This window comes from Podarcis pityusensis, assembly GCF_964106645.2.
Source record: "Podarcis pityusensis genome assembly, chromosome: 3".
In the NCBI taxonomy this organism is placed as follows: Eukaryota; Metazoa; Chordata; class Lepidosauria; order Squamata; family Lacertidae; genus Podarcis; species Podarcis pityusensis.
The window spans coordinates 89,735,125-89,757,263 of record NC_138026.1 but is presented as its reverse complement, the minus strand read 5'-3'; the positions used below and the strand labels follow the sequence as shown (position 1 = coordinate 89,757,263).

The 22,139-nt window shown below is 41.0% G+C and overlaps 1 protein-coding gene across 1 annotated transcript in view; it reads left to right on the top strand.

The window, feature by feature from the left end:
• The window catches only part of ALK (ALK receptor tyrosine kinase), a 586,654-nt gene that overhangs the window by 158,151 nt on the left and 406,364 nt on the right, over positions 1–22,139 (top strand). The window contains exons 2-3 of the mRNA XM_081000090.1: positions 8,748–8,867; positions 21,749–21,907. Of these exons, the coding sequence (XP_080856216.1) occupies positions 8,748–8,867; positions 21,749–21,907 (279 nt within the window). The remainder of the gene's footprint in view (positions 1–8,747; positions 8,868–21,748; positions 21,908–22,139) is intronic.

The following is a 22,139-nucleotide window of genomic DNA, read 5'->3' as shown; positions in this document are numbered from 1 at the left end:
GAGGTGCAATTTTGGGGATTGTACAATTCAAACTGTAGATTAATGGCAACTGTGGGAATAATCTATATTTTTTAAAACCCTCCCAGCATTTAAAATAATAATAATAATAATAATAATAATAATAAGCGTAGTGATCAGACCATGGCACCTTCATCGAAGGAAACATGATCACATCTATACTGACGCCAAAGATCAAATCCAGCGTGTGGCCTGCTTGATGTGTGGGGCCCGAAACAAACTGGGAGAGCCCTAGTGTCACCATGGAAGACACCAGGTCCAGAGCCTGTGAGGAGGGAGTGGCATCAGCATGGATGTTGAAGTCCCCCAATACCAATAGGTTAGGGAACTCCAAGGCCCAGCCGGCCACCACCTCCAGCAGGCCTGACAGGGTGGCTGCTGGTGCGCTTGCCATAGTGGGGGGAATGTTGACCATTGTGCCTGCTTGTTCTGCTGCCCAGGTGTTAATTGTTGATGGACAACTTCAGTGTCCAAGCAGTCTCTTCTTAAATCCTATGCTGTTTAACATCTCAAACTGGATTAGCATTATTGTGCCAGGATGAGCAGGTAAATCCTTTAGACCTGTATCATTTTCCCATTTTAAATGGTGCCCCCAGATCCTATTCCTATCCCCCCTTGGGAAAAACATGCATCTATGGTTATTTTTCATCCGAAGGGCAAATAGTAATGTCTCTGGGGGAAAGTTAGACTGGAGAAAGGCGTGGGGAGGAAATAGTTATGCACTTTTACAACATTTCCACAGTACTGCTGATACTATCTGATGCTTTCAGTTCCCTCCTTCATTTTTAAAGGAAACTAAAAGCAGATTCAAAGCCTTTAATCTGGATTTTCTATAGTCATCTGTAATGAAAATATCAAGCTGACATTGGTGGGAATGTAGATTTGGCTGTCTCTTCCATGTAGTAGCTGGCATTATTAACAACATTAGCACAGCACAAATGGTGAAAAAGAGGATCAAAGGTGTTTCACGCTCCCTTATGTGAAGTCCAGGCTTTGGCAAGAACTGGGGTTTGGGCAAGTGGAATACTAAAGCATTTACAAGCTGTTAGAATTTATGTTTAATTCTCTTGGGGGTCTGGAGGGGAGAGCATGCTCCTAAGCATTACGAGGCCTAACGAAATAATTTTTCAGGCTGATCATACTCAGTCAACAGTGTCAGTCACTGTAAATGTTTCCAAAAGTACATTCTATTCAAGCCTCAAGAAACATCTTGGCATCTACTACCACCTACTAATTGCTACCTGTATTCCTCCTTCTCGGCAAGAGTTCGGTACAGATTTTCTGACACCCAGAATACTGTTTATTTGCACTCATCAGGCTTTCAGAGTGTGACATAAAATCATTGTAACGTAATACATTATTTAACATGTTTTCCAACTGGAAAAGATGAAGTGATGGGTTGTCACTGAGCATTTTGGAAAAGGAAAAGAGAATATTTGGTCTGAGGCTATTCACCCTGCTAGGACAGTGGGCAAAGCCAAACTAGTACAGGAATCAACCAAACTAGAGGAAAATCCAGCACTTTTCTGCCCCATTTATTTCAACACAGCAGAATTAAGCATGCTTTTTACCCCTCTCATTGAAATAAGTGGGGGGAAATGTGGCTGGATTGTGACTTTCCATTGGGAGTTAAGACCAATTCATAGACAAGGCCAACCATGTAGCCAGCTTGTTTGTCAGGTGACTATTGAGATGGATGAGCTCTCCCAAGCTCCCCTCAGATTAACTCAGAAATGACCCAAGGTCTTCAGGGGGTAAAGAGTAGAAAAAGCATGGAACATACTGGGGAGCCAGTTGGAAACTTGTAAAACTGATACACATACACACACACCCTGCAAAATTTCCAGGGAGATATATAAAGAGGTTCATATAAGATAAGAGTACCAATGGCTACTAGACATGATGGTCATGTATGGCCAGTTGGAGAGTGCTGTTGTGCTCATCTTATGCTTGTGGGGCTTTCCATGGGCATCCATGGAAATATATATAAGCATTGCAGAGGGTTGGACTGGATGAACCTTGGGATACCTTCCAACTCTATAGTTCTATGATTCTGAGATCTGGTTGTCCACTGTGACAACACAGTGCTGGACTAAATGGGTCTTTGGTCTGAACCAACAGCAAGGCTCTTCTTTTGGCTGCAGGGGCAGGAGAAACTAGGCTGGGAAAGAGAAGTACATCCCTCATCATGCTCTATGTGTCTCCACAAGGGTCTGTCTCCTTCCTTCTGTGCTCACAGGAGACTTTGAGAACATACCATACATGGGTATGCATGCAAAGGATCAGAGAGTCAGCTAATACTGGGCTTGCATGTGTACACAGTAGGTGCATTTCTAGTGTCTGTTCTCATGGTTTGCTGAATACAGTTCTGTCCCTCACCTCCATGCATATTACATCACTCCATATTGACTATCAGAGAAGGGCCCGAGTGTTGATACAGGCGTTTATTTGCTGCATGCACAGAGATGCACGCTTACTGTAAAATGGGCTCACAGAGTCATTAGTTCTCAGCAAGTAGTGACAAAATGGAGCACAGGGCAGGAAAAAGTAAAATAGCAAGCCAGGAATGGCCTGTTCCTCCCTCCTGGAGCAGAATTAGACCTTTTTCCGTTAAGCAGATTATTTGGGAAGTAACTGGGCTGTTGCTTAATCAGGGGCCTTATGAAAACTGCTTCTGAAAAGGAATCTATGGATTTGGCATAGCAGGTCTAGCCAAGGAGATGGGCTTGAGTCGTACCAAAATCGCAGTGGAGCTAAATTAAATATGGCCCATAGGGTGTTTGTAAGGAAATAATTAGAGGCTTTCATTTTTTGTTCCAAAGGCAGAAACTCTGTACCCCTGACCTACTTAGACTCTTGTAATTGAGCTTTTTGAAGTATACTTGTAAGAGTTCTGCTTTCTGCATCCATTCTTAGAGTCGCTCGTGTGGAAAATGAATAAAGAGGCCCTGAATTACTACTACGATGAATTCCTGGCTTTTATTCAAACAACTGTTTGAGAGTACTTTTGCAATATATCCCCCAAGCTCAGTATGTAACCGAGTGGAATTTGACCTACAATCTTGAAACTACAATTCTATTATGGCACTTTAGAGCTTTGAAAAATGCCTGCTTCCTTGGTATCCTACCTGGCAGAAACACATTACCCAAAGGATGAACCTGCAGCAGTGCCTAGAAATAAGGTGAAGTTTTGCTCTGGCCAAATTTGCTGTTTTACAAAAGTTTTGTTCTTGGTCTTCAATAGCTGGGAATAGGCATCCTCCCGAATACAATTTTTCAAAATGCTGTCTACACGTTCGCTAAACTTGCAGAGCAAGCAAACAAAAATACTTTATTCATAAGTGTGGTTTGACTGTGAGGTTCGCCATTGGCTGCTATTGTTATTTCTGATCTGCACCTTGGTTTCCTCTCAGACTCCAGCAGGTGGCCTTGAAGAAGGAACTTTCTCTGAGCTTCAGCTCTCATAAAGCAATATGAGGTGAATAACACTGACCCACCTTACAGGGTTGTTGTAAGAAATACCAAGATAATTTAAGTGATCACTTTGTACACTAAAGCATTATTACTTAAAGTATTTTTGCTATTCTTCAGAGAACCAAGGAGGCAATCGTCATAATACTCATGATACTCCTACTCCCATTTATAATTTATTTTTATACCCTGTCAATCTGACCAGGTTGCCCCAGTCACTCTGGGCAACTTCCAGCAGAAATGTTGTTGTTGCTGCTGCTGTTGCTATCTCAGGGTGGTTCACAGTTTAAAATCAAAATATAAAACCACAAAATACAGGAAACAGCATCAAACATTAAAAGCTTCCTGAAACAGAGCTGCCTTCAGATGTTTCCAAAAATGTATATAGTTTAACTCTTTGACATCTGCCTGGAGGGCATTCCACAGGGAGGATATGACTACCAACACAGTCTTCTGCCTGGTTCCCTCTAGTTTAACTTCTCATAGTGAGGGAACTGCCAGAAGGCCCTCAGTGCTGGACTCAGCGTCTGGGCTGGACAACGTGGGTGGAGACACTCCTTCAGGTATACAGGGCAGAAGCCATATAGGGCTTTTAAAGTCAACACCAACAATTTGAATTGTGCTTGGAAGCATACTGGGAGCCAATGTTGATCTTCTAGGACCAGTGTTATGTAGTCTCAGTGGCTGCTCCCAGTCACCAGTCTAGCAGCTACATTCTGGATAAATTGCTTTTCATATCCAGGGACTCAACATGCTATGCTGTTTTTTATCTTTATCATACAAACAGCTAAGGCAGTTCTTAGAGTGCAGTAGCAAGATAAACTTGCAGTATAGTACATTTTCTACTAGAGAACCTCATGTGTTTATGTTCATCTGTATGTAAATACAATAGCATATCCAGAACCTTGCCATTCATTTCATTGGGACTTGCCAGTGACCTTTTCTTTTGATATAGAAAAATGTTTTGAGCTCTGACCTACAGCATATAATAAAGTATCTCAACATTTCAAAATCTGCAAGAGTTTGCTTCTATGATCATTGGTGTTGAGGATCAAACCCTTTAAATTGTTTCAGTATCTGTGCATCTAGTGAATTTAGTGTTTGAGATAAGATCAAGAACATCACAGTAACTTGGAACGGGACCTTGACTGTGACTGCCCCTTTTCTACATTCCTGTCAAGATATGACAGGTACCCACTACCTGCAGTTTCTGGAAACAATGGGAGTTGGTGGGTTGCTAGCAGCAACCACCACTGATTTTTTCGAAACATGATCTTATATCGCCTCCTTCTTTGACAGTATTCATTTGAAAAGTTTCATCATATTCTAGGCACCCATTCGTGTGAATATGCAAAAGGCTTTAACAATAGGTTTGAATTATTTAAATGTTCTGCATTCCCAAACCCCTGTCATTCAGGGCAGCTTTGCATCCCCTGAAGTTTTATGATTTACTCACAGAAATATCCCCATGTTGATGTTGGTGGCATGGGGATCTGTGCTCCAAAGGCACTTGTGTTCTTGAGGAAAATGCAAATTACTTGCACATTTAGAATTCAGGATTAGGCCTCATCAGTAAATCTTAGACCGCAGGCCAAAGCACACCAGTGCACCATAAGGAGACTGCTGTTGTGCTGTGAGAAATGATTTTTTCTTTTTAAAATGAAGGCATCTGAGTGCTCAAAGTACATAGGCCTTCAGATGAGCTTTTGCCCACTGCATCTCTGCACAGTTTTGTGCTCAGGCTTTGCTTATGTCCCCGTCATTCCCTGCTGGGGCTAGGCAGCTCTACCACATCTTTGCACTAGATGTGATGAGGTAACATAAAGACGTTCAGTGCAAGGATACAGCACGATTAGCTTCCCATGAAGCAGACATGCTCAGAACTCTCCCAGAAACATGGGTAGGTTTCTTTTACTCTGTACACTAAACCTTTTGAGCCAGAAGAGTGACAAGCCTTCCTTCAGAAAGTTTGGGAAACTCTGACCTGAATTAATTGTCTTGTGGTCAGCAGCAGGGGTTGGGACTTGTCAAAGCTCCTTGACCTGGCCTAGTGCCCCAAACTGACCAGGGATGTTACAAGGACCTCCCATTTCTTAGCATGAAGAACTCTGAAAAAACAAAGCAGTGGCTTTTTCATACTCAATTTAGCCACTCTGGCATTGTAGTTCATTTGGAAGGGGACAAATGAGGTGGGCTGTGATGAGGGGGAGGAGAAAAGGAGCGGCAGTTGGGTGGTGGTGTAACAGCTAAAGGACATACATAATTCTGCAGGCAATCCTGAATTACACACCTCTTGTTGTTTAGACATCCTTTGCTTATATGATGCATCATATAAGCATACCAATGAAAGGTTTCTCTCAAGTCCAAAGTACTAGTACTAGTCTCTGAGTATCTGAGAGCAGTATTTGGCTCTAAGTTGTCCTTTAGGCAGGAATGTCAAAAATGGCCATAGTTATTAAAGCAGAATTTAAATGAAAAAGCTTGAAGAGGTCCAGCATGCCTTCTCTTCATGGTTTAATGTGCCCTGCCAAACTCCCGGCTACTAAAATTTGAGCCGTCAGCCTCCCATTGTAATTCATTCATTTATTTAAAAGGTTAGTATGGCTGCAGAAAAGTGATAAAGTACCTTAAACCAGGGAGCCAGGAAGGGTAGTTGCATGTTCCAACCAGAGTTAAAGTTCCTCAGTCTATTTCGACTTTGAGTCCTGCATCTCCAGAGGATACATAACGAGGGGGGAAAGGGAAAGCATTTTCCCAACAGCAGAATATCCAGAAAAATAATTTCTCATTGGATTATTTTGGGAGCACTCAAAGGCATTTTCTTCCAGTCTTGTAGGACTATTGCAATGAAGCCCTGGAATATCTGGGAGTAATATTGTCACGTAATCTTCATGAAGTTTGTTATTTGCTGTGACAGTTGCCATTCCTAGTTGCAAACAACTTCTGCACATTTTTTTTCGTGCTTAGGGGCCATTATGGCTGATGCATGGCTACTTGAACAGTAGGATAAGGTTTTAATATAATATTTTAACCTTCCCTGGATCAAGGAATTAGAGGGGGCTCAGACATCATACAGCCTCACCCTGCCCATAAACTCAAAACCACATTATCAGAAATTTATAAGATATAACAAAAACTAATCTATATGAAACTATGCCCCTATGTTGCGCTCCTCTGAGGTCTGTTCTAGGTGGCTGTCTAGTTGGCTTAATGATAACAGAGGCCATGGGTGTTTGGGGAAGAATTGCTGCTGGTTGGGCTTCTGAGTCCATGCTATCACTGTACCTCTCTGTGTTATGACAGCTTGCCTGCTTTCTAGGCAGAATATATCAGCAAAGATTAGCACTGGGAGTAAGGTGGGGTGTGGGAGTTTTGGGTTTGCCATGTGGTTGGCTGGCATTGCTGTACATGACATTTGTGTTATATATATATACCTGGTTTTATTGCAGGTAAGGGGCGTATGTGTACATTGGTGGCTGACTGAACCAATATTAAGGCAGAGCAGTTTCGATAGGGGTCATTCCGAGCACAGAGAACAGCTTAGCAGGAGACACAAGAGATTAGAAGTGAAAGACCAAAGTACAATTTTAAGTTGAATTGTTCTGATGGCAGACTGCTGCAATTTTCCTCATGAAGCCAATAGGAGTTATGTGAGAATGTGAGGACTAGCCTTCTGTTGCAATCAGGCTGGTTTTCTACCAGTTTCAATTTCCTTCTTACACATGAAAAGAAAAAATTAAGCTGTCAAACACAAGCTATTAAAATGTAGGAGCTAAGAGTAAAAGGCCTCCATGACACGGCCTGCGTTCTGTGCCCCTGTTTTCTGTTGAGTTTACCTGCTTCCCTGATCAGAGCAGCAGAAGTGCTAATCTCACACTTTCAGAATCATGCTGGCCTGGCAGGTGTTTGGAGTGGATAGAGATGAAAATATACCATTGCAGCTGATGTGGGGTCATTGGGACATGATAATCCCCAAAGGCTTATACTGAACATTATAATTTGTGACACTGAAATTCAGCAGGGTGTGAAGGTACCTGCTGTATGAGCCAACTCTCCAGAGGCTAAAAATAAAGTAACAAGTGAGAAATGCTCCGAGGTCAGACCTCATGCCAAGAATCTGCTACTTCAGCCAGATGATATTGCCTGCAGTTCTGTGCTGGAGTTAGTTTTCCTTCCCTATGGAAAGAAAAAAAGTAAATATTACTTTTAACTTTACAGTCCTGGCTGTGGATGGCGATGGAAATAATATTATTTCATGCTTTGGCAATTATATTTTGCAAATCTGGGCTTCCAGTATTTTACCTATTAGTTCAAGTCAGTGGTTAACAGTAGGAATTATATTTGCCTCTAAACATCTGTGCAGATGTGTGTGTGTTATGTGACTTGTCTTGATTGCTGTGTTTCACTTTCCTACCACGAACAGGTGCCTGTACGTCAGCACTCATGTATGCTTCAGCCTTTATCATATTGAGAGCCATACGCTTGGATTGCATGTCTGTTCTGTGATGATAGCCTTCATAGCAGGATAGAGAATAAAGCCCTTACAGCAAACCCTTCCCTAGGATGTGGTGATGAGAGCACCCAACTAAAGAAGTTTGAAAACAATTTCACAACACCATAGGCATGGATGAAAGTCATCATGAAAAACATGCCCACTTCACTTTGACTCAGTTCTGATTTTAACCCACAATAGCAATTGCGAGTACAGAATCATAGGTTGGCATTTTCTCTGGTTAGATATGGTTTCCATTTCACATTCTAGATTGGTGAAAAGTTTGTGCTGCTAATTAAACTTGCATTTACAAAGCTGACCAGGTTTCCAACAATTGTAATTGCTCTGTTCCAACAAGCATGACTTCCCCCCCAATTCACTTCTGGGAAAGTTTCGTATGGGAGGAAGCTGGCAACTACTGCCCAGTGTGCCTGGGGTGTCTTTGCTTTTATGTGCACCACTGAACAGTTGGGGCATTGCTGTCAGGTTTGACAGCACTGCTAACCCCTCTCCCCACAGGTGATCAGCAGTAATTTGGTCTTGCATGTGGCACTGAATGTGTAGCTCACGGTTGCATATCAGTTTCTCTGAACTGCTACTATTGGGTAATGTTGGTTAATTGCTATTCATGCTCACTTGCAAGGATAATTTTAAATAGATCTACTAAACAGAATGTTTTTTTTTTTTAATTTCTGGTTGGCATATGCTATTCTTATATTAATATATCAACTTTTTTTGCATCATGATCTCTTTCTTTTATTGGTAGGTGTCAACATTCCAGAATCTCCAACAAATATTCCTCCACGTTCTTTGGATTTTACTGCTTGGAATTTGTCCTGGGTCATGAGAGATTCCTACCCTTCCTTTGTTCCCAGAGGGCGGCACTGTAAGTACATCCATCTTACATTCCCAGTAATTTGGAAATGATCCGATGTTAAAATAAATGACCACCTAGATAAGTTTTCAAAGATGGTGTTTCCTAAAATAACGCCACATCATAAATGATTTCAGGTGATCATCCAGTGTTCTGTTAACTTAAGGATGAGCTCACACCTTAGTGTATTCATTTGATAACCTTGTTACTCACTCATATGAAAACTGCCATTTTTTTTGTTTGTTTGTAGAATTTATTAGCAACAGATTTTTGGCATGGTAACATACAGAAATTATGCATTACAACATTAACAGTTTCAAGTAACACATAGCCCTAATGATAAACAAATAAGTTTAATATGTTTTAAAAACTTTTTAAAAAATACACAAAAATAGTAGCATGAAAATAGCTGCTTCAAATGAGTTAGTGACCGAAGTAGTGTGTTAAAAATGCCTTGACAAATAGGAGAGTCTTAACCATCCAGCAAAAGACAAGTAGTGACTCTACCTGGAAATCATCTTTCAAAAAGATATCCCACAAAATGCCCTACTCTGAGCACTACTGATTTCAGCTGGCAAATAGATAAATGAGCAAGGGTTCAGTTGCAATTCTTTAGGCACAGGGAGGTTTATATGGGTGAAACTGGTCATATGTTATTCCTGCAATGTAGGGGGTTGACCTAGATGTACCTTCTAACTCTACAATTCCATGATGAGTCGTTTGTACCATTTCTTCCATAACCCCAAACCAGTTCCAAAAATGGGAGCCACATTGTGAGAGGATTAACCTTATCATCATATACTAACAATCATCCATCAGTGCTCAACCTGAATTTGTATGCATTGAGAAAAGGGGTAATGTTAGCAAAACACACACTCTGACCTGCTGTGCTACTGAATACATCCTTCCTTGTTTTGCTTTAGATTAGGATGGGCAATTTCTGACCTTTTATATCTTGTGGTCTACAAGTCCCTATTGGAGATTCATTCTCCGTGTCTGCAGTCATGGGATTGTTGTCTATCACATGATGGTGAATGTTTTCATTCCACAGTGTGGGAAGTGGTGGAGACAGGATGTTTTGATGTTACTGTGTTCCGTGAAGTGGGACTATTGTCCTTTCCCCCCCCCTCTCTTTGCTGTCTGATGAGAAAGAGGAAGGAGCTAAGCCAGAATTTTCCAAGTGTATTATATGTAAATAAACGTAGATTAGCCAAATGCTGAGCTACTGAGTTCTGTTACGCAAAATGCGAATACTCTGCGGATCCCTGAGTGTGCTAATGCCTTTTGGCATCAGTCACTGTGATGTTCGGGCAGAGGAAAGCTTTTGAAGCTCCCGAACGACCAACCAGGAGGGAGAGAACATGCCAGCCGCGCATGTGTCTCTGCCTGGGTCCTACACGAGAATAGGACACTCCTAACAGTCCCATCATACCTGACCACTCATCATGCTGGCTGGGAGTTGGGAGTCCAACAGCATATGGAGGGTCACAGGTTCCCCTTTGCTGATTTATACAGTGATTTAATTTCACTGCAGTTTCTTCTTGGGAGAATTACTACTGCAGTACAATATTAGCACATTGTAGAAGGAATACTAGGTATCAAAATAAAATAAAAAAAATGGAGGGGGGGCACACTTTTGACAGTTTATATCAAATTAGGCCATGGCAAGATCCCCAGGAATTATAGTGTGGAAAAACATGACATAGCCGAAGTATAAACCAACACAGTGGTTTTCTGCTTTTGCCACTAAATTATGAATTATGAATCTGAATTGTACCATTAGACTGATTCTGAGAGGACATTTGGGCTACCAGCAATTAGCAGTGGGACTGATGTGTTCTAAACCAATGTCTTTCTGGCTCACTGTTCTGTGAAGTTTCCTGGCTTCCCATATGGCAATATTGGAAATGGACATTTCACATAGTTGTTCCCTTCAGAATTTTCATTAGTCTTCACTGCCTTAAAAAGAATCCTATTATGTATTATTTTTTGTTGATAGTGAGCCATTTTGGAAGCTTGTTGTTAGCTGGAAAGGTGGGATAAATATATATAGAGAGAACAACCTTTCCGTCCCTAGCTACTACTGTAAGTATATGTAGCTGAAACAATCCCATATCCTACCTCCGATTCCCTCCCCTTCCTTTGTTACTTTTTAAATGTCTATTATTAGACTGTAAGATCCTTAGGGAAGGGGACTCTCAAAGTACCATATTGAAGGCATTACAGTATATTCATAAAAAATAACTAAAATACCGAATGTTGGAAATTACCTTAAGATGTTTGCAAAGGGTGGTATGAAAGCATTTTAAATCAATAAAAATTAAAACAAATATATCTTGTGTTAGGACAGGCAACCCTAATGAACAGCCTATTCAAATGGCAATATAGCTAGGTCTGTTTGTGGGTCGGGTACCACTTGTCTGTGTTTAAAGGAAGGGCCATAGCTCAGTGGTTGAGCATCTGCTTTGCACATAGAAAGTCTTAGGTTCAATCCCTGGCAACTCCTGGTGGAACTGGGAGAGAAATCCCAATCAGTGTAGACAACACAGAGCAGATGCACCAGTTGCCTGACTCTGTACAAGGCAGCATCCTTGGTTCCTGCACTGACATAATTGTAATGGACAAAGCAGGAGAAATTGCAGACACTTCAAATGGTATGATGATGATGTAATTATTGCAAAACCTGCCATCACTGGTTTGTTGAAAACACCAGTCTGGTAGCCAACTGCAAAAGGGCATGTGAGTCACTGGCGCCATCTTTTAACTGATGTTTGGCGTCTGACTTCACTATGGAGTCAGTATGGATTTTATTATAATGGTTTCTTTCAGAGTAATATGGGTCCTGCATAGGCATTCTTGCAGTCCTTGTAGCTTCCGGAAAGGCTATATTCAGCATTCCTTTTGGAAGATGAAGGAGGATGAATCTATTGCCAGCCTCTTGTGGGAACAGATGAGGTGGAAAAAGGCTAATAAGATTTACTCACCCCAAGCCTCTAATTATCTGCTTGAGGAAAAAGTTTGACCTACGTGTGTGAAGGCATCACATATTTCTCTAAATTTATGCCTTAGCCTTTTATGTTGTACAGTACACATTTGTTCAAATGGCAGAGAATATATGCTCCCTGCTTTTGTATCCACCTGAACAATGAGAACCCTCTAGTTTCGTCTTAGGCTAACATATTTTTCTTCTTCTTGTGCCTTCTAATATATTAATCATTTCATCCAGCAGAAAACATTTGGTTTAGAAGTTTAAATAAAGTTTAAACCCTAACATAACTCCATTTGTTGTATTAGCATGTACATAAATGAATATTGCCCCATTAATGCACACACATTGCCATTTTGCAGATTTTAAAACTGAGCTAAAGTGCAGCTAAACTATTTGTTTAAGGCCTTTCAAACCTCACAGGCCTCTTTTTCTAAAGATCTCTCCACTCCCATATAAGGAATGAATTTCATTCATTTCCTAACAGTTCACAGCCTTGTTGCCTGATTAAGATTACAAGTGTGTGTTAATAAAAACTTCTATTAAAACTTTGTTTGCCTAATAGTCTGATGGGACCCTTCTAATTAAGTGACTGGCACTGCTGAAGTGAGGAAATATTAGTCTTCTTAATTATTTTTTTCCTTGTTCTGTTAATTGATTGAAAGCTGAAATAAATTATTTTTATAGTATTCCCCCTCCCCTGCAACACGCACACACACACACACACACACACACACAGGAGAAGGGAAACGTTGAATGCTTGAGTCTTGACTGCATTTCTAAAACTGCATATTATAGTCACAAGAGAAAGTCATCAGCTTCTTTGAAACTGCAGCAGGAATGATATAGTAACAGGTGTTTAGGCACTCCTCACTGTTTATTGTTAATACCACCTATTTCCATTAGTGGATGAATAACTGATGTTGATTACTGGTCATGTCAGTCAAAACACAGCTTCTTTATTCAGTATCACCTTCCTTCTAATGCCAGACTTGAACAGCCCATTGTCTATCAGTTTGGAAGTGAAATAGGGCTGTGCAAAAGTTAAAGTAGTGGTTTGTGCATATGCAGTAGCACCTGTAGCTCTACAGAAGCATATCAGTTTAGAAGTTAAAAGGAAGAAGGAGCAGGAAAGAGCTATGCGTTCCAGAATCTGAATGGTGAGAATGATTGAGCCATCAAACACTGAGAATTTCGAGGGCAAGGATGGAGGGTTGAGAGAACTAGCCTGTTTGAGCCCCTAAGATGTTATAGAAACCTACAGGGAGGATTGCTTTTATTTTATTTATTTAAATAATTTTTATCCCACCCCCACCCAGAGCAGTTTACAGAAAGTTTTTTTAAAAAATCTTCCTCTCTGGCTTACAATATAAAAATACACAACACAAAAAGAAAATGGATTAGGAGGAAAGAAGAAATAGGCAAACTTGAGGACAAGTTTATGTTCAAGGGTCTGTGTGACATGAAGTTAAAAAACACTCCTCCCAAACCAGTCTGGAACAGGAGTCTTATGGCATTGGTCAGAGCTTTTGAGGGGAGGTTTCAGGAAGAGAGGGGGGGAATCTTTACCATTTCAGAAGTGTACCCCAGCCCAGCAGCCAGTGTGGTGTAGTGGTTAAGAGCAGTGGACTCGTAATCTGGTGAACTGGGTTTGTCTCTCTGCTCCTCCACATGCAGCTGCTGGGTGACCTTGGGCCAGTCACACTTCTGTGAAGTCTCTCAGCCTCACTCACCTCACAAAGTGTTTGTTGTGGGGAAGGAAGGGAAAGGAGAATGTTAGCTGCTTTGAGACTTCTTAGGGTAGTGATAAAGTGGGGTATCAAATCCAAACTCTTCTTCTTCTTTTTCTGGGGGTACTCAAGGGCACGCAGAACACCTTTTTTTCTAGAAGAAAAGCACTGTTTAAAAGTGTGGCAATTACTGTAACAACTTCATGGTGTATACTGGCACCTTTTTTTTCTAGAAGAAAAGCACTGCCAGTAGAAATATAGGGCTAGGCACATAACTTGCCTGTAAGTCAGAGCTTTCCAAACTGTGTGTCGCGGCAGTGTGTACGTGTGTCGCACAAACACTCCTGGGGCTGTAAAGGGGTTAGTTTAACCTCCGGTGTGCTAGTAAAACTGAATTACTGTGTTGCAAAATGATGCCAGTCTAAAAGGTGTTCACCAACATGAAAAGGCTGGGAAAACTCTGCTGCAAGTATACTTAGGACTTGAGATGTGATGGCATCATCTAGACTGACCAAACTGTGCCGTTCCCCAAGATTATAACGGATGCACTTTGTTTTACTCAAGGCAAGGCAACATATAGTCAGTAAGTTTTCCGCTATTGCCTACCCCTTCTTTCAAAGCCAATCCAAATTCCATTGAGGTCATTAAAGGCACTCAATTAATTTCAGTTGGCTTACGGCCAGGTTCCCAGTTCTTAGAATGATTTCCTCACTGGCCTGTTGCACTTACTCCTGCTCATATTGGCAAGTGCTTGAGATCTTGAAGCCAAGAGCTTCTTAAACATTCTCTCAGTATTGACTTAATGTTGCATCTCCAGTTTCCATTGCTGATAGTACTCTAACTTGAGGCTTACATGATGCTCAGCACCCAGCCTTGTATTTTACTTCTTGGCTCAGCTGAGGTAATTATTAATCCACTCTGCTGTAAAATTATTCATAAAATGATAAATGATGCAATGCTATGCCAGTGCTTAGTATAGCTAAGACAAATTGACCATTCCATATATATGATCCAAGTTCAGGTATCTACATGTGGACCAATGCCCAGTACTGAGAAACCTTTTGAGAAGATTGTGAAATTTGTTTCTTTCTGAATGCATCCGCCACTTTTCTCATATCTGTGTTCTGCAACTGTGGTGAACTTTGCATTGCATGACACGGGTTGACCTTATCACTCAATTTGATTTGTTTTTAGAATGCGTTACTATTAATTTACCATTGCCATTTTTTGTGGTTTATTGCTGTTTTTAATTGATATTGTATTTGTTTGTTTGTCATTTTTATTTATTAAATTTATATACCGCCCTATAAGGTAAAGGTAAAGGACCCCTGGACAGTTAACTCCAGTCAAAGGTGACTCTGGGGTTGCGGCTCTCATCTCGCTTTCAGGCCGAGGGAGCCAGTGTTTGTCCATAGACAGCATTCCGGGTCATGTGGCCAGCATGACTAAACTGCTCTGGCGCAGCGGAACACCGTGACAGAAACCAGAGTGCACGTAAACACCAGTTACCTTCCTGCCGCAGCAGTACCTATTTATCTACTTGCACTGACATGCTTTCGAATTGCTAGGTTGGCAGGAGCTGGGACAGGGCAACAGGAGCTCACTCCGTTGCGGGGATTCGAATCGCCGACCTTCCAATTGGCAAGCCCAAGAGGCTCATAGATCTCAAGGCAGTTCACAACATCTTATATCCTGTCCTACCTTCAAAGAGCCTAAGAAGGAACACATGAGAATATCACAGTTTATCCTTATCCTTAAAAGTTTTTTTTTTTTTTTTTTTGTAAAAAAAGGTTCATCTGAGAGATAGTGCCTGGCTTAGCTGACTCAGTGACTGTACTCTCATGACCTCCTGTACTCACTGAGGCAAACAGAAGCAGTAATCCCTTTCCTGCTCTTTTAGGCCTGTAGCCAATATCCACTCTAGTACATGTAGGAATGGTTGAGCGACTCAATATTTTTGAATTCCTATAGGTACTGAATTGATCTACATATCACAGACTAATGTGCAGATAGTTATCCGCCAGCTTTTGTACTTCTCAAACGTTCTGATATAGTTCTCAGCTAAAGGGAAAGTATCAACGTGCATTTTTTAAAAAGGTATATTTAGAAGCAATGTGTTTAGAGAAGCATATTTTGAGAGAAAATATGCAAATAACTGAATTTACATGTGGATTTAAAAAGAAAATTACAAGTTAAGGAAGGAACAGGATGGAGTAGACTCACTGTGAACCCATGCAAAGGTGACACACACCAGCAAACTGTCTTATATCAAATTAGGGCATTGGTCCTTCAAAGCCAGCACTGACTGACAGCAGTTTTCCAGGATTTCAGACGTGTTCATCTCATGTGCTCAGACAACCCAGACCTTCGAATTTTCAGTTAATACCCAAAAGATTGAGTGCAGGTTTTTAAAGGCTGAGCTCCTCTTTAGACTTCAAGGCTGTTTTCCTCCACAAAAGCTATTGAGCATCTTCCATTGCAGCTTTACAGATCTATAGAATTAAAGCTGAACTCTGGAACTCCCTGCCACAAAAAAAAATTACTGTGGCAAAGAATTTAGCCATTTTTAAATAAAGATTAGATATCCATAGAAAATGATGTCAGTAATTGGCAGCTGATTATTCTAATCTCCACTTTCATCTGTCACAATTTCATTTCATTTCATTTATTTTTTTCTACTGACTTTGCCCTTGCACTACCACTTTGTGACCAGTGAACCTAAGTAATTTTTAGCCTTCTCAAAAGTACCCTGGATCAGAATTCCTGATCTTGATTAGAATGTGATTCTAGGATGAAAAAGAACCCTGGCCAAAGATACACCAGGCTGCAGGTGTTTTATTTGGACTAGTTTAGCAACATCTCAATGAAAAGCAAAGACACAGAATCACAGAATTGTACAGCTGGAAGGGACCCCAAGTGTCATCTAGTCCAACTCCCTACAATGCAGGAATTTCAATTAAATTTAAATCTTAAATAGTCATTTGTGAAAACCTCTGGTCCCAGTATATGTTAGAGCCAGGGCAAATTAACCCCTCTGCCTGAAAGGGACTAGGAAGAGATCGCCCCATCTCCATTCCTAGTGAATCTTCAGATGCACCTCTGAATTCTTTGCTGCGTGTATTCAGCTTGCCCATGCAGCTCCCAACCCAGGATTACTCCTTGACCCCAAGAGCAAACGTATCAATTATCCCACACCGAAATCAATGCTAGAAGTTGGATCACCCTTCCCAGATGTGTGGATCCCTGCCTTCCCATTCTAGGTCTCTGAAGATACATTCAATTACCAGAATGGGAAGAGTCAGGGAGCAGGATGCACCTCTGATACCACCTTCATGCACCTTCTTAGGGAGGTGGGAGAGGTATTGTCAAAAGGCAAAGAGGGAAGCTTTGAAACTGGCTTTGCTTTTGAAATTAGTAACTGGAAAATCAATATGTCACTTCCCTGTCATGAATTAAAAGCTTATGGGCATTATAAATTAAGTATATAGAGGTTAGCCAGTGTTAATAGAGGTCCCCAGGGCTCACCAAACAGTACTTCTCCCAAGAAAGCAATTTAAACACTGTCTCCTCCCTAATGCATATCCTTGAATATTTATTTAGCAGGACTTACTGTAGTAAAAATGTCTCAGCATTGTCCATACTGCTTGTATTTGTGGATTACACTTGCCCAGGCCAGTGTGAATTATAGGCCTAGCTTTGCTCCTTGCAGTAGTGAACATGGGCTATATATTGAAAAGGAGTATATGAATTCCCCTGGAATGGGAGCATGAGGTTGATCATGGGTCACATGCTTGTGGTTTCCCAGCAAACTCTACATACCCCAGAACAGCCAATAAAAATGCGAATGAAATGAAATCACAGCCTGATACTTGGAGTCTAGACATGCTGACCAAACAGCATGCCAGAACACGGGCACATCAGTATGCTCAGAGGCCTGTCCATTCAAAACACCACAGAACTAAAGTGTCAGATCTTGGCATTTGATTAGATCAGAAGGATTAGATCAGTGGTTATGAATTCGCTAAGTACTCTAGACCCCTGATTTTTCAAAAGTCAAACCATGGACCCCCTACTTTTGAAAATAGTGATATCTCTGTGGTAGTTTTCGTTATGTGAATGGAGCCACATTGCCCTCCAACATGTCACATGACTTGTGCAAGAGCATGGTTCCCCAAAATGTATGTTTTTGGGGTGCTGCAATCTTGTGTGAGAGTACAGGCCCCCCTAAACGGGATGTCCTGGACAGTTGATGGGTAAGTACCACGGACCCCTGGGTGGGTTATGCAGACCCCCTGGGATCTGCAGACCACTAATTAGGAACACTGGACTAGATGATTTGAGCTTTGTGCGTGTCGTTTCTCATTCTGCGCTGTGCACCCATTTCTCTTTTAAGAGATTCGCCTTTTCTCTCCCCTGCTCAATATTAACCATGGCAGTCGAGTCCTGAACATGTTTAGTAAATCCCACAGACCTCAACATTTTTTGTTCTTGAGTTTTGTGGTGGGTGGGTGCTTTTTGTTTTGTTAATGCATTTTGTGTTCTCGTTTTGTATTTCTATGCTGTGAATCATCCTGTGATCTCAGATGAAGAGTGGTACACAAATTTAATTAATTAAACAAACAAACAAACAAACAAACAAACAAGGTTTATGCCTTAGACTTATGCTAAAGATTGCAGCCTCAGTTTGATATAGAGATATATTCATTTCTAAAGAACAACTCAAAATGATTTCTGATGAATTGTGCTGGTAGACAGTTTGTGATAAATTGTCGCTTTTTTGTAGTTTCCTAAACTTTTGGTGTCTTTGTCAAAAGACTTGAAAAGGAAAGCCTTATGTTTTAGTGTAAATGGAAAATCTGGATTTGTGATTCACCGGACCATAGCAATTCCTCCCAAGGCTTTACGATCTGTGGATTTCATACAGCTGCTGCATAAACATATACTGATATAAATCTTTTGGAAATCTCACTGCACAAAGCTACTGAGTATGCACTGTAGTTACTTCCTAAAATTCCATATCTAGTCATATATTTTAGAGGTGGCATAAAAAGGAAAACTCTCCTGGTTTTTCTATTAAATTTAATTACTTTCCCTTACATATTTTCTTTCCCCAGATTGGAGGAAAAGGTGGCTTTTATTTAAACATGAAGAGCTTCAAAAGGCTGAATGCACCTCACACCACACCCAAGCTAAATAGCAAGTATTTGGCATACACTGAAACAGGACATTGTGGTGTTGCATTAGAAATGTTCCTCAACTTGTATAAATAGTAATTCTAATTATGAACAACTCACCACTCACTAGTGCTAAAAGAAATCATATGTTTTCTACAGTACATTTTTGTGACAGCAAACTAAAAAATGGTAGGAACAAAAGAATGGGCAGCTTACAAATGAGGTTATATACAGTATGTATAATCTGCACTTTGGCTGAATTGGGTTCCTAATCTTAGCTTCATCTGAGCTTTTAATTAAGAGTGTACCTTTAAGCTACATAAAGTAAATACAGTGCCTTTCAAAGGAAAATGTGTCCTGTTTGAAATCCCTTTCAAAGTTCCATGTATTGAGGATAGACTAGACCAGGAATATGGAGTATTAATCTTATGAGAATAATGAGATACTATGTACCAGACATTAGGCAGTAGTGATTTTGTCATTCCTTCTTTTGATTTTCCAGTATAGACCTGAACATTAAATGAAAGCACTGTCAAGAAAGACTAACATGACCAAATTAAAGCCTGTCTTACTGCAGCCTGCCTAGAAACATCAATTTTATGGATACCAAGTACAACTTAAGTGCCTGTTATTTTTATACGAAGCCAATTGAGGCTTCTCTGCTGGGGTGAATAACATATGCATGTGCAGGGGTGGCAATTTTCATTGGGTGTGGAATGAGTTTGAACCTCTTCTTCCCCTGTGGCATGGCCTTGATGGGGGTGGGAAGAGAAGCTAGTGCCCTCCCCAACAGCTGCTATTTAAACAGGTTTAGTAGGTGGTTGGTAAGAGTGGAATGGATGGTCCCTGAACAAACACTTTCCCTTTTATGAACCTTTCCGCTTACTAAGATATTTTCATGAGGCCCTCCTAGTTGTGTCGCAGTCTTGCAACGATCTAGATCAGCCATAGGCAACCTCGGGCCCTCCAGATGTTTTGGGACTACAACTCCCATCATCCCTGACCACCGGTCCCGTTAGCTAGGGATGATGGGAGTTGTAGTCTCAAAACATCTGGAGGGCCGAGTTTGCCTATGGCTGATCTAGAGGAGGGTCTTTTATGTGGCAGTCAGCTTGGGAAACAGTCGCCCCTCAGCCCAAAATCTGTTGAAAAGGACTGCGGCTTAAAGGTAAAATACAAATTAATATGGTGGGTGGCTGCAGTCTCACCAACACTATGTTTTGTGACTGGCTAGCCTATAGACACATTAAAAAAAACAAACAAACCAGGGGAGTCAGTGGAAGGGCAGGAGATCTGTGGCCTGGAACAAAAGATCTGGGGCCCTGGCCCCCCCCCCAGGTATTCCCTAACACCGCCCCTTTCTTTCCATGCTTCATTGCCTCCCTGCTCATCTCCTTTCAAACTTATCAGCCTAGCTGCTTTGTTACTTGTTGACTCATTTATTTGTTGGGCTCATTTACCTGCTTAGCTTCACCTCCTCCCAGTTCCTAGAATCATAGAGCTGGAAGGGACCCTGAGGCCACCCAAAAGCAGGACTGTCCACATGCTGGTTCCTACATATCACAGACTAAGGAGACAGTCAAATGTGAGCATGACACCATAGCTTAGGGCATAAGAAGTAATTCTGATATTAAGGAAAACCTAGCCCACACTGTTAGAAACTGTGTAGACTGAATGTGTGTGCGTGTGTGTGCGCATGCGCATGCAGGATTGTACCTACTTTCCTTAGTTGTGACTTATGGGTGTCTGTCAGTTCTGTGTGCACAGAGACTATGCATATATAATTTATTACATGCACAGGCTCTCCCCAAGCAACTAAGAACCCAGTTTTCCCCATTTATGTGGAGAGAACTTGTGCAGGTTGTACACATAACAGGGCTGCATGCACATGAAGCTGATAAATACATGGAGGTTCAGAGTAGGCATGGAGGGCATCTCGCACTGCTGCCACACATTTAGCCCACCTGCTTTGAAAAGAGCTAATCTCTCTCCTCGTTGATGTGCTGCTTGGTGGTGTGTTATTGCTGGGTACCCGGAGTGAACAAGGTGCTAGCAATGTCACAAAAGTAGTAGCACATATGGTAAAGAAAGTAGAATGAAAAATGTAAAAAGGCTCATTCATTTCACTTTGTCATTAAACAGGTGAATTATCTGAAATAGATCAGAGAAAGGGCGAGGGTATTAACCTTAGGATTAAAAGGTATGATGCCTCCAAGAGAATGGGGTGAAGATCATAAATCTATGCAGGCTGGGAAGAAATGAGATGTTTAATAGAGAATCTAATTGAAGTTTAAAAAATGTCTTGGCTGGTTTGGCTAGTGTCAACTTCAATTATTTGGGTTAATCTTATCCTGGGACGAGAAGAATAGATGTTAATGAAAATCTCCTAAGAGCAGCAGTTTTCCACCCCCAAAGTTCTGAAATTTCTAGGCCAACTGTAGACTGAGGGCAAACATAATTCGAGTCACAAAAAAGGGGGGCAGGGAAGATTTAAGCAGAACTAAAACACTACCACCACAATTTCAAGGAAAAGCACACCTCATTTAGTGCTTCTTTAAGAAAATAAAATAAAAGAAGAAAAAGGAGTAAGGAGAGCAACATGCTATGTTTGAAATGGTGCCGTTAATTTGGTTTGCTCCTCTTATTGTTTCTGTGCTGCTCTTTCTGCAGATGGACTGCCCATCTCATCAAGGAATAAAACAAAAATAGAAATAGATGTATTGGAGCAAGAGCTCTGATGGCACAGGCATAGCCATATGTGCTTCTTTTCCTAAATCTTATTCCTAGGTGTAGAGATCTATTTTCTTTCCCAGTACAGACTGAAGTTGAATCACAGTGAGAAAATACATATCCTCAACATATGGCGATATGGTCTGTTTTCCTAATGTGGAATGGGCAAAATAATTATAACAATGGCAATGAAATATCTGTTGTCTGTTGGCAGAGTTAGTTGTATTATTTATTTTAGAATGTTCACTTTCTGTATTCCTTTCATTTTTCCAGTTTTTGACTGCAATTTTGAATCGCACTGTGATCTAGAATATTCCCCACCAATGAAGGAGGGACATAACAGATCCTGGCACCGAGTGAGTGCAGATGAATTCTCACGGCTCCAACTTTTGGATGGCCCAGAGAGGGATTACTCTGAAAATTCAGCAGAAGGTGAGAATAACAATCTGTATTCATTGAACACGATGGTCGAAGTCTTATTACTCCAGGAGGAATAGGATTTTATTTTGAGCTTATGGTCTGTTTCTCAGCAGGTGTTGGGGCAGATGTAAAATGTTTGCTATGAAAGGTTACAAGAATAAAAATTACATGACTAATAAGAAGGACATGCAATCTTATGAACAACATTTTAAGTCAATTAGTCTCTGGAAGTGTTACCTGTACA